Here is a 12838-nt window from a genome sequence, read left to right on the forward strand (position 1 = left end):
CAGATTTAAAGTGACTGCTAGTGTTTCCCAGGGATCAGTCCTTGGACCATACAGAAAATGATGAATTGTTTGCTGATGATACAAAGATAGGCAGGCCAGTCAGAAATGTTACTGATGTACAGAACTTAAGGAATGAATTATAAATAGTCTGTAACTTGGGGGTGGGGGGGACATATGCTAATTGCTGTCAATTTAGTGCTAGTAAGTGTCAAGTTATGCATTTTGGTGTGATAAGATTTTCAGTGGCATATTATATTGGTACAATTATGCTTAGAAAAACAGATGATGCTAGGGTGAATCTCAGAGTTAAGGTGAACAAGAAATTTATGTCAAAGGTCACATAGCAAAGATTGCAAATTATAACTCCAAGATTAATTGCAGTACTGAAACAAATACTGATGTGTAAGGATTTTGACTTCTTTACCTGACCAAGGCCTTTTAAGGAGTCAAAATAACCTAAGGCAATTAAGGCATTGATTGATTTAATATCTTGTTCAACATCATGATTCAATTACACCTGGTCTATTGTACACAGATTTGGTCTCCTCCATCCTGATGGAAATGAAGAAGCTCTAAAGAAGGTGCAGAGGAGAGTTACACTGTTGGGATTATGGAATGTAGATTATTTGTTTGCTTATACTTAGAAAAAGGATTAAATAAGAATGTAATTTAATTTCTTGTAAATTTAGTTTAATTTATAACCAAGTGAAAGATTGTAAAAGATTTATAACCAAGGATAGATTGTGAGTATATGAATTGTAGACATTATAGGAGATAGAGGATGATGTGCTAGAGACCTATAAACTTCTGAAAGAGTGTTATGGAACCAGTGCATGAAATTTTTCTTTACATGTGAGGAGATGACTAAGGAGCATCCTTAGAATTTGAGTTAAGAAAGGGGTGAGAGCTAGATTTTTTTCCTCTCACAGAGCAGTGAGTGGAACAGCTTCCATTAAAGTGGTGAGGGCATCTTCCAAGGAATGAGATTAAGAGAAAGTATAACGGTTGGTGTGGATAATGTGTGGCCTCCATCACTGAGTTCTTGACTCCCTGTGGATCTTCATTGATGATTATGATAATAATAAATAATTTCTAAAAGGAATGTTGCAGGAATAGTGATTTTAAAGGCTTACAGACAGGGAGGGATATGTATTTGTTTCCAAACAGCGCTGCATAATTATGTTGAATTGGATTTTAACAGTATTGATGCGAACATAGATTGTTAAGAAAATAACTATTTATTAACTTAAAAGCTAATATTTCGCTGGTATTATATCCAGCATCTTCAGAGCACACACAAACAAAGTTTGTTACAATAGCGAGACAACCATAATCCGGTATAACAGTGGGGCTAGTATAAGTAATTGCAGCATGCAATACAAGACTAAAGTCCTAATTAGGCACCATCTAAGTTATTTAAAAAAAAAAAAAAAAACAGTAGTCCAAAGTTTTGAAAAAATAGTAGTCCAAAATTTTGAAAAAAATAACAATAAATAAATAAATAAATATTAATTCTGTCATCGAGCCTACTACTGACAGACAGGAAGAACTGTTGACATCCGCCTCAGTGAACACAAAAAATATATCCATCCGGCACTTTCGCTATGGCAAGTCAGGCCTTGCAGACCATGCTTTGGATATCCTGGCACACAGCATCAATTGAAAAAAATAATAAAATGTACTGCACAGAAGCTTCTACATGTCAGAGAGGTTGTTCCTGGAATCAACAGAAGCCTTAAAACATACTCCAAACCTTAACAAGTATGGCTGTATAAATGTACCAAAGATTTGGGAGACAGTCATCCTAAGACCAAATTAATATTTATTTATTTATTTTTATTTATTTATTTATTTTATTTTATTTTTATTTTTTTACAAAACTTTATACTACTGTTTTTTTTTTTTTTTTTTTAATAACTTAAATGGCACCTAATTAGGACTTTAGTCTTGTGTTGTACACTACAGTTACTTATACTAGCCCCACTGTTATACCGGATTGTGGTTGTCTCGCTATTGTAACAAACTTTCTTTGTGTGCTCTGAAGATGCTGGATATAATACCAGCAAAATGTTAGCTTTCATGTTAATAAATAGTTATTTTCTTAACAATCTGTGTTCGCATCAAGACCGTTAAAATCCAATTCAACATTGTGACGAACACATATGCCTTTCCACACAGCTGCATAATTAAGCTTGCTTACTCTTACTCACATGTGTGAAACATAGTACTTATATTTTCTTGGAAGTTTATTTTTCACTTGGTTAGACTGTAATAAATTTAGTTTAATCCTTTATCCAAGTGTACACAAACAAACTTTGTGCCTGAAGTATCTTCAGGACTGAGGCAACTCATAGTAAAGGTGGACCAAGCTCTCATCACTTCCTGTCTCAGTATCTCTCATAATGCAAAGCACATGTCCACAAATTATAATGCTATGCATTATACATTTAGAGAAAGATGTTGGAAGTTAAACTTCCAACATCTTTCTCTAAATCCAGAGTAATTTAATAATTCCATAGTATCACCACTTCTGGGTCTGGCTCCCACTGATGAGACCTCAACAAAGGTCAAAACTAGTCTGGGTAGTGGCCCTTCCCTTAATGCATAGCATTATACATGTCCGCAAGGAGATGTGCTTTGCATTATGGGAGATACTGAGACAAGAAGTGATGAGAGCTTGGTCCACCTTTACTATGAGTTGCCTCAGTCCTGAAGATACTTCAGGAGCAAACTTTCTTTGCATACACTTGGATAAAGGATTAAACTAAATTTATTATAGTCTAACCAAGTGGAAAATAAACTTTCAACATCTTTCTCTAAATCCAGAGTAATTTAATAATAAGGTGGTACACCTTTTGGCAACTCGTATAAGTAAATATGACTTCTCCATTGCTTCTGCCTTAGTATCACCGCCCTTCATACGATAACCTAAACTTCAATCATATTTATAAAATTAAATTCACTGCCACATCAGACATGTGTTAAAACAACCTGTACCAGCCAACTCACACCTATTTCTCCAGCTGAAATTTATGACATTATAAAGAACTTAAAGAATAAAGCTCCAGGGCCTGACGGCATATCCAACAAAGTTATTAAACTGCTACCCTGAAAGGCCATCGTACATCTTACAACAATAATAAATGCTATGTTCAGGTTTAAGTACTTTCCCTCTGCATGGAAGTTGCCAGACGTAGTTCCTATATACAAGCCTGGCAAGGATCCTCAGTAGCCTCAAAGTTATCGTCCCATAAGTCTGATTTCTAATTTGGGCAAAATAGCAGAAAATCCTTTCCAGAATTCAACTTTCAGTAAAAAAAATTAAACATCCTTCCTTCAGAACTTTGGTTTTCGCCAGTTTCACAATACCACCCAATACACTGGAGCAGTTTTTCTTGACTTAGAAAAGGCGTTCGACAAATTATGGCACTTTGGACTACTATACAAGTTGATTTTAGCTGGCATTCCATTAGATCTAGTCCAAATTATAAAGTCATTTCTTAGTGGCAGGCGAATGCAAGTCAAACTAAATGATATATTATCTACCGAGCGACGAATCTTGGCAGGAGTGCCTCAAGGGGCTCTACTGGCACTGATACTTTTCAAGATTTACATGGCAACATTCCGCACAATCCAATGCATCTGTCATTGCCCTATATGCGGACGACACAGCCATACTTAGCCAGATCTATTAAGCCGCACCTTGTCACCAAGAAACTGCAAGTAAACCCTCAGAAGAGTATCTCCATGCTCTTCACTAAAAACTCAATAGCTCCCAAAGATGACATCTTCCTATTTAATATCAAGATTCCCTGGAAAGCAGAAGCCAAATATCTGGGTGTACTGCTGGACAGAAAGCTAACCTTCAGTCCACATATAAAAGCCTCATGTACAGAAGCATCAAAAATCATTGCACTGCTTTACCCTCTTATCAAGAATAGCAAGCTGGATATCAAACTAAAACTGCTCCTTTATCAGTTGATGATTCGACCCATTATTACTTATGCATCCCTAGCCTGGAGCCACACTTCAAGTACAAATATCCTCAAACTACAGAGAGTGCAAAACAAATGTCTCCGCATGATCTTAAATGCACCATGGTATATCAGAAATGTCCAACTCCACCGGGATACAAATATCCCCTCCATCTACTCTTTCCTGCAGTCTTCAGCAGTAAAGTTCTTCTCAGCATCCTCTTCACATCCAAATGAATTAGTGCGACAAGCAGCAAATTATGATGAAACAGACTTCTCCAAATATAGGAGACCCAAGGCCATCCTACTTCCAAATGAAGATCTTTAAATCGCACCCACTCAGGCAGAGCACTTAGCTCATAAACTTTTCCCTAAACAGCAACCTATCAGATAGCAGGGATTATAAAAGCATTTTGCTTCACCCTTATCATCAGCAATGTCTTGCGTTAGTATCACCACTTCTGGGTCTGGCTCCCACTGACGAGACCTCAATAAAGGTTGAAACCGGTCTGGGTAGTGACCCTTCTCTTAATGCATAGCATTATACATGTCTGCAAGGAGATGTGCTTTGCATTATGGGAGATACTGAGAAAAGAAGTGATGAGAGCTTGGCCCACTTTTACTACGAGTTGCCTCAGTCCTAAAGATACTTTAGGTACAAACTTTGTTTGCATACACTTGGATAAAGGATGAAACTAAATTTATTATACTTATATTTTCCTTTGCAGTATGGATTTTTTTTTTTTTTTTTTTTTTTTTTTTTTTTTTTAATACTGACTTGAATAATATAATATGCTCTGTTCTGTAGCATATTTATACTGTGGGTGGGACAGTGATAAGCCAGAAATTCTTCTCTGGAAACTAAACTCTTTTGCATGCCATTTCAGGGGATATCCATTAGAAAAAAGTAGTGTCGCATCATCATATGTTTAAAATCATCTACCACTGAATTCTTTGATAAGTCTGATGGATTTCCAAGGCTGGAAAGAGATCTGCAAACATGGATCAGGGTGCAGTTCAAATCTGTGACCTTGTTAAATGAGAGTGTTATCCACTCATCCACTGCAGCCTGCAGTGTATATTTCTTATAGCTTTGTTGACCAAGGGAAAAACATCTCCATTCTCCAACCAACAGGCTGGAGAATGGAGATAGATTGTTTTCTTGGTATAAGACCATCCTACTTATTAGAGACCAAAAAATAGTTTGGTCTCTATCATACTAAATACCATCTTTGATTTTTAAAGGAAAGCTGCCAGATTATCTAACCTTTAGCCCATGTATTAAATTTAGTAGTTTACAACCTTTCATGAAAAGAATTCGTAAAATTTAATTTATTTTTACTGGTAATTTAAAGACCAAAAAAAAAAATTAAAAGAAATAATAATAATAATAAAATAACATTCACGCAAATGTTTTCATACATTCATGTGCATGTATTTAGATTTCAGTGAGCATAAAGATGTAAATTAAATTTCCAGTTAAGTAATATTTCTTGATTATTTGCACATAAATTAAAATGAGTGATTATCATCTAGGGTATTACACTAAAGGTTGATGAAGAAGGAAGGTGCATTGTTGCAAGAATTATGCATGGAGGCATGATTCACAGACAAGGTATACAAATTATTATATACATTAATTATATACTTTAATTATAATAATAATAATTATTATTATTAGATTTCTACATTCAGTAATCAGAGTTTATAGTCAAAGAGTACAAAAAATGTCTAACAAAATAATCACATCTTTAACTTGCAGATGTGTCCTATTCAGGTCTTACAGGTAATCTAGGAATTGACTAGATATATCACATAAAATGTGAGATGTCCCTAATATATCCTTTTCTAGAGTTGAGATGATGTTATATCTGGGAACCTTGAGTTTTCCAGGTGTTTCATAAATTGTTTTGGTAGTGACTAAATTTTAGCATTACTCTTTTGTTCCCAGTTCATTGAACTTCGATCTCCAGATCTCGATACGTCATAATTTTTTCATGCACTTTTCTTCTACTCTACTGTCTCATAATTGCTATTGATATAGCAATCACAAGATATGTACAGTATATTGAGATGTACAGTATATCTTTCTAAATTCTGAAATCCCATAGTGTCTTTGAACTTTTTCAATTAATGATTTTTTCTTTCATGTAATCACTTTTTTTCAATTTAGGAAACCATAATTTCTATAGAAGTTGTAGTGTACAGTTGTTTCTACTCCATCATTCGTTTGTTTATAGTCTGTTTGATTATATGCTGCATTGTTTCTTCTTAATCTTTGCATGCTCTGCACCAGCTAACATTATTGATATTTTTCATCTTTGCCTTTATTGCGTTTGTTTGTAATGGTTCTTCTTGAACAGCAAGTATTAGAAATTGTCTCTCTCTTTCTTGATGGCGCCCTTCTGAAGCTCTTGCCATGTCAAGCAACTGTCAGCTTCCCCTTCAGTGTCATTCAAATATTGCCTGGAAGTGCTTTATTTTACCATCCTTCTAATCTTTTTTGCCATTTCTTTTTTTTTTTTTTTTGTTTCAACTACATTCACTACTTTTTTTTTTGTGAGCTCCATTTAACATATTTTCTGTGCTTACTTTGATATTATCATTTAGAATTCTCTTTCCTTCTTTTACTGTTCACTTGACTCATAAAAATTAACATCCTCTACTTTTATGAATAAGTAATTGATTTAAATCACTATAAGGTATGATTGATGCAAGGTATAATTCATGTAAAGTCTTCAATTTTAATTTATATTTATGAATTTAGGGACACAAAACACACGTGTGTTGAAAAGATTATTTTACTGATTAATAATAAAATAATAACTTGACGTTTTGACCCCTGTATTGAGGTCATCATCAGAAGGATACATGTGTATAAGAACCAAGCTACATGCTGTTGCACTCTATACAGGTAAATTACATCTGCGTTGTTAACTAATCTTTTTTCTTGGCCTGCCCGCTAGTGATAAAAAAAATACCAATAAAAACTACAATAAACTCTGCTGAAGTCCTCACGTACTAGGATTCTTCTGGAATTATACAGTTCATATTGTTATATTACAATTATCTTCTGGATTTGTACAGTACAGGTTGCTATTGAATGTTCAGGGAAAAAAAAAAACACTTCACCAAGTCTTCTTGTATTGAGATTTTACTTTGTGGTTGCTATGAAGGTTGCAGATAGGTCCTCCACATTCTTGGAATGGTTAGACCATCATTTTTATTCAGATTCGAATCGGATCATGTTTGAGCATTTCACATGCTTCCTTGAATTTCCACTCGAACCAGGTTTTGGTGCGGTGTAAGGACTTGGTACCTTTCCAATCAATTCTGTGGTATGTTTGGAGTGCATCGTCAGAAAGGTCGTTTTTCCAAAATGGAGGTATTTTATGTGTTGTTTGTGTTCATCCTTCCTGATAGGGATGGTGAACCATCCTTCAAAATACAATGCACATGTAACATACCATACACAGGGGAAAGGTATGTTACATGTGCATTGTATTTTGTAAACCCCTGGGTGGGCTAGGTGTGGCAGAGGATCCTTGGAAGAACTGAGTAGGTGTCTTAATTTTGTCGGGAATTTAAAGATGGTTTTGATGTTGTATTTGTGTAGTGTTCTGTCTATTTTTTCATAAATGCCTCTAACTCTAACATATGGTATAGCAATAGCATTCTTGAAATTTTTTTTGTTATTAGTGGTATCTTTGTGGAGGATCTTGTGAATGGTTTTTATACTGTGTTGTGTCGGAAAAAGTGATGAGTCATCCCTTTTTCCCACCCAACGTTACGTTACCTCAGAAGGAAGGGATAAGGACATGCTTATGCCTCCTGATGAGAAATGTACCAAATAATGTCCCAAAATGTCCCCGAAAATGTAAATAACCAGATGTGTAAATTCTAAACATTGTTAAGATAGCCCATAAGTTTATTAAGATAGTAATTGTGAATGAGTTAAAGTAGAAAGTCATGTAGTATTAACAAATAAATATGTATAAGCTAAGTACAAGTTTAAGGGCATGTAAAGACAGTTCGTAGCCACGGCGTCCAATCGGCAGCCGCCATATGCGTGACGACACCGCCGAGTAAGGGAGCTGTTCCGGAGTATAAAAGTTTCGGCGGGAGTTCGAATTGCTCTCTTATATCTTGTCTCTTACCTCTCATCGCTTGTCTCTCGTCTCCGAGATTCGTCGGCACCAAGTTTCCCGCAGGAGAGCTTGCCGCCACGTGTAGCAAGGATCTCACCTTGCTATGCACGTTACATCGGTCAAAGCTGCAACTACAATGTGTTCAAATGCATAAGGAGAAAGAGCTGCTGATGAAATCCACGTCAGCGTACAGATCTATGTATGAGTGCTTTCGGTTCGTGTAGAACAAAGGAACAAAGCCCGCCATCAGAGGAGGTACAGTGAACAGATCAGAATACCTAGTCAAAGCAAGAACGGTAAGCAAAGATTTTCTTATATTAATGTAGGATTAAAGTATCCGTGGAGTAAAGAAACAGAAGTTAAGAACACATGCTATTTACGTGTTGTGCTACAAGGTTCTAGTCTGCAATTTGGACACTTGTGTCTACTGTTAAGAAGAAAACATATTAGGCTCCAGCCGAACAGGAGGCCGAGCTCCGAACTGTTTAAGTGATTTAAGAAAAGTAATGTCATACATTCAGAAAGTAGTTAAGTGTTAACAGATATTTTGGGGAGAGAATTAAGTAGAAATAAGTACTATTGTCCTAGAGAATTACATGTCAGATTTATTGAATTGTCTAATGTTTATATGTAATGTTTCATGTATGATATTATCAGGTAACTTAATTGTGAGAGTCTGAGGATAGATATATGTACAGAAGTGAGGAATTTATGCCCAGTAAGAGATCATAGTGCAGAAGTTTAAATGTGTTTAATTAAGAAAGGGGAATCTAGACTCTTTTAAGGTTAAGAATTTAAATAACATGTATACTTGTCTTTGTGAAATAATAAATGTGTTTCCTTTTACATAATCAATTGAGTTTGTCATATCTTCTGCAGATTTGAATTACCGTTTGGAAAATTTCGTACCATGCAGTTAAGGGGGAAACCAATAGTGCTATGAGAATAGGGACCACGGCTGCATATATCTTGATCCCTACAATTTTCTTTAAGTAATTTTAGATAGTGCATCAGAATTTAGTTGCTGGCTGGTGCAGTCTTTAATCCATACAAATTTTTCGGCAACCGAAGTCTGATAGTAAGAGATACAAAGTTTAATGTTAACTGAAAGCTAAAGTAATAAAAGTAAAAAGAAAGTAAAGAATTAAAGACAAAACCACAAAAACGGGGATATAACAACTGTATCCATTTTTTATAAAGGTATGTTTGATGGTCTCGTATTCATGGTTAAGAGCTTGTTCATTTGAACAAATAGTTTGAGCTCTGTGTTTAAGGGTGCTTATGGCCTCTAGTTTTTGTGCTGGGTGGTGATAAGAAGTTTTGTATAGGTTTGGGATAAACTGAGAAGGAGAGACAGCCTGAAGGAAGACGTATGACAAGTGTGTCTAGGAATGGAAGAGAGTTGTTTTTTTCTATTTCAATGGTGAATTGGATGTATTTGTGTTGTTTGTTCGGGTGGCTAAAGAATGTATTTAGTGCTTCGTGGCTGTGGGGCCAAATGGCAAAAATATCGTCGATGTATCTGAGCCAAATTTTGGGTTTTAGGCATGCCGACTCTAGAGCTCGTTGCTCAAAGTCATTCATAAATAAATTCATAAATATGAATGCTGATCACCGTGTAACCTTAAAAGAAAGAGTCGTCAATTTTAATGTTTCGATAGGCATCAGTTATCCCTAGTTTGTATCTGATTACATGGATAGCTCATATATTCATTGTTGTTACAGTGTTTCACAGTTCGGTTTTGACTTTAAAATTTTTCTGTCTCTTTTAAATTATTCAGAGCCTATTTCCTTTTTCGACTTCTGCATGCCAAATGTTGTCTGCTTCAAGAATTCCTATCTATAATTCTACTTGATGAATTCGGCAAATGAATGGGCGTGTCGGTTTAATGCAGCAAAATGTAAGGTCTTGAGGTTTGGGAAACATCGATGGGACACTGCATACTCTATGGGAGGAGTTATACTGGAGGAAGTAGGGGAGACAAGAGATCTTGGGTTGATGATTGATAGAAACCTGAAATTTAGGGGACGTATTGCAAAGGTGGTGAGGGTAACACAGAGGATTGCTGCAATAATGAGAAGGATGCTAACCTGCAGAGATAAAACAGTTATCATTCCATTGTATAAGACCCTGATCAGACCACACTTAGACTATTGTTCTCAGATTTGGTCCCCAGGATTTGAAGGGGATAAATTAACTGTGGAAAGGGTACAAAGGCAGATAACAAAGATGGTTTCAGGACTGTACAATGATAGTTATGAGGTTTGGCTGAGGGAATGTGGACCGCAGAGTTTGGTGGATAGAAGAAGGAGAGGTGATATGATTGAGACTTTTAAGCTGTTGAGAAGTGGTTACAGGGTTGACGTTGGGGAGTTCTTTCGCTTGGTTGAACAGCAGGAAGGAGTTATGACAAGGGGCCATCCCTGGAAGTTATGAAAGGAAACTCTGAGCAAGAGGGTGAGGAGTGGTTTCTTTGCATGGAGGGTGGTTGAACCATGGAATGCATTGCCTGATGAAGGGGTGAGAGTGAGAACGGTCAGTGAGTTTAAGGAGTGGTATGATAGACTTTGTGTTTCTTAGGGGGGACCTCCTCCTCGATGAGTCTTGATGTTTCTTTTGAAGGACCGCCCACGATGAGTCTTTTGACTCCATGGAGGCCTGAATAATAATAATTGTTTTCCATTAAGATGCAGATTAGGTTTTCAGTGTTCAGTGCTGATTTTTATACCAGATTTATTCTAGCAGTTATTCAAAGGATCTAGAAGACACTTCCCTGGATCTGTAAGTATAACATCATTTAACAGATGGGATGTTTGATGAAAGCAGTTGTTTAACAATTAACAACTTGATTCTGTTGCACTAATTGTTTATGGTTACTATTCAAATGTTGATGACTTTCTCCATTTGAATAAAATTAATTAACTTTCTATAATTTTAAAATTAATTAACTCGAAAGCTAAGTTTAGATATGCTGGAGTCCAAAACATAATGATAAACACTATTACTGAAGATTACAACTGCAAATTCAGTTGAATCAACTTATGGCATAAATTGAAGATGCAAAGAATTTATATTCTTGGTTTAATCCTTTATCCAAGTGTAAGCACACAAAGTCTGCATGTGAAGTAATTTCACGACTGGGCAACTCTATAGAGGCTAATGATTTCATATCACTTGCCTTAGTATCCCATAATGCAAAGCACATATCCTTGTGGGTATGTGTAATGCTATGCATTATGGGAAGGGGGTCACTACCCACATTGGTTTTGACTTTATTGAGGTCTCATCAGTGGGAGCCAGACCCAGAAGTGATACTTAGGTTGAAGTAATGCAGAAGTCATATTTCCATATACAAGTAGCCAAAAGGTGTCACACCTTATTACTAAAATACTTTGGATTACAGACAGATGTTGAAAGTTTTTTCACTTGGTTATAATATAAATTAAAGATGCCAATATGACTTCTGCATTACTTCAACCTTTGTATCATTTTTGGGTCTGGCTCCCACTGATGAGACCTCAATAAAGGCCGAGACTAGTCTGGGTAGTGACCCTTCCCATAATGCATAACATTATACATGTCCGTAAGGATATGTGCTTGGCATCATGGGATACTAAGGCAAGTGATGTGAAGTCATTAGCCTCTATGTACGAGTTGCCAGTCATGAATTTACTTCGCGTGCAGATTTTGTTTGCTTACACTTGGATAAAGAATTAAACCAAAAATATAAATTCTTGGCAACTTTAATTTATATTATGACCAAGTAGAAAATCTTTCAACAGCTTATGGCAGCTTGTATAACTGAACATTCTGAGTAGAAAGCAGGTACACATTCATATTTTCTAATCATGCCCAAAGGGGTCACGTGGTAGCACTCAACAGGATAAAAAGCAAAAAGCTGCACTAAGCGAATGTGTTTGAAGGAAGCTCTTTTCATGAAGGAATAAAGTTGCAAATTTGGATGTGTTGTAATGTCTCAGATCATCTAGATCATACCACACAGAGAAGAATTATTGGAAAACTCAAAGAAGGCTATAGAATTACTGCCAGAGAGTTTGAAATTTCACATGGTGTTGTATCCTGGCATTAGGCAGCATTGCAAATGAATGGAATGTGATCCAGATGTTTGCTAAGAGGTCTTCCCTCACTCTATCCCAGAGTATGAAAACATATTTTTGGTTATAACAGCAAAACATAATCGACACAACACGGCAGGTCAGCTTGCAAGTTGGCTCCATTCAAGCACAGGTATGGGATATCTTGACAAACTGCAGCAAGATGTTTACCACAAGTAGGCTTGTTGTCTGCATCCCTTTATCCACAATTCATCGTAGATCACTTTTCAGTGGTGCTGTATCCATTTTAATTGGACAAGACACCAATAGGCACTAATGTACTCTTTACAGATGAGGGTCATTTTACTCTTTCCTCTGATTCTAGATGACACTTGATCTAGCTTGAAGTGGTACTGCTTACCATTGCAAGCAGTGGCGCACTCAGGATTTAATCTTGTAGTCTGAGTTGAGTAGACGATTTGAGAATAGACACTACGTATTGCATACGACCATTGACTGAGCATCTGCAATGATCGCCAATACATGAAACTCGTGATCTCCTCGGGCCCGGCTTGGGCAAACGAAGTATCGCTCGGTCCGCCTGAGCACTACCTCGTTCACCTTGTGTTCACAGCAGCCGTGATTCCCGAGAACTATAGG

The 12838-nt window shown here is 36.4% G+C and overlaps 1 protein-coding gene across 2 annotated transcripts in view; it reads left to right on the forward strand.

The window, feature by feature from the left end:
* The window catches only part of LOC150095070 (peripheral plasma membrane protein CASK-like), a 356952-nt gene that overhangs the window by 175762 nt on the left and 168352 nt on the right, over positions 1-12838 (forward strand). For both annotated transcript variants that reach the window (XM_090411455.1, XM_090411456.1), the window contains exon 3: positions 5511-5589. In XM_090411455.1, the coding sequence (XP_090267581.1) occupies positions 5511-5589 (79 nt within the window). The remainder of the gene's footprint in view (positions 1-5510; positions 5590-12838) is intronic.

The sequence above is a fragment of the Typopeltis vanoorti genome, chromosome 21 (genome assembly GCF_054136105.1).
Source record: "Typopeltis vanoorti isolate ZY-2024b chromosome 21, IOZ_Tvanoo_1.0, whole genome shotgun sequence".
NCBI classification, from domain to species: Eukaryota; Metazoa; Arthropoda; class Arachnida; order Uropygi; family Thelyphonidae; genus Typopeltis; species Typopeltis vanoorti.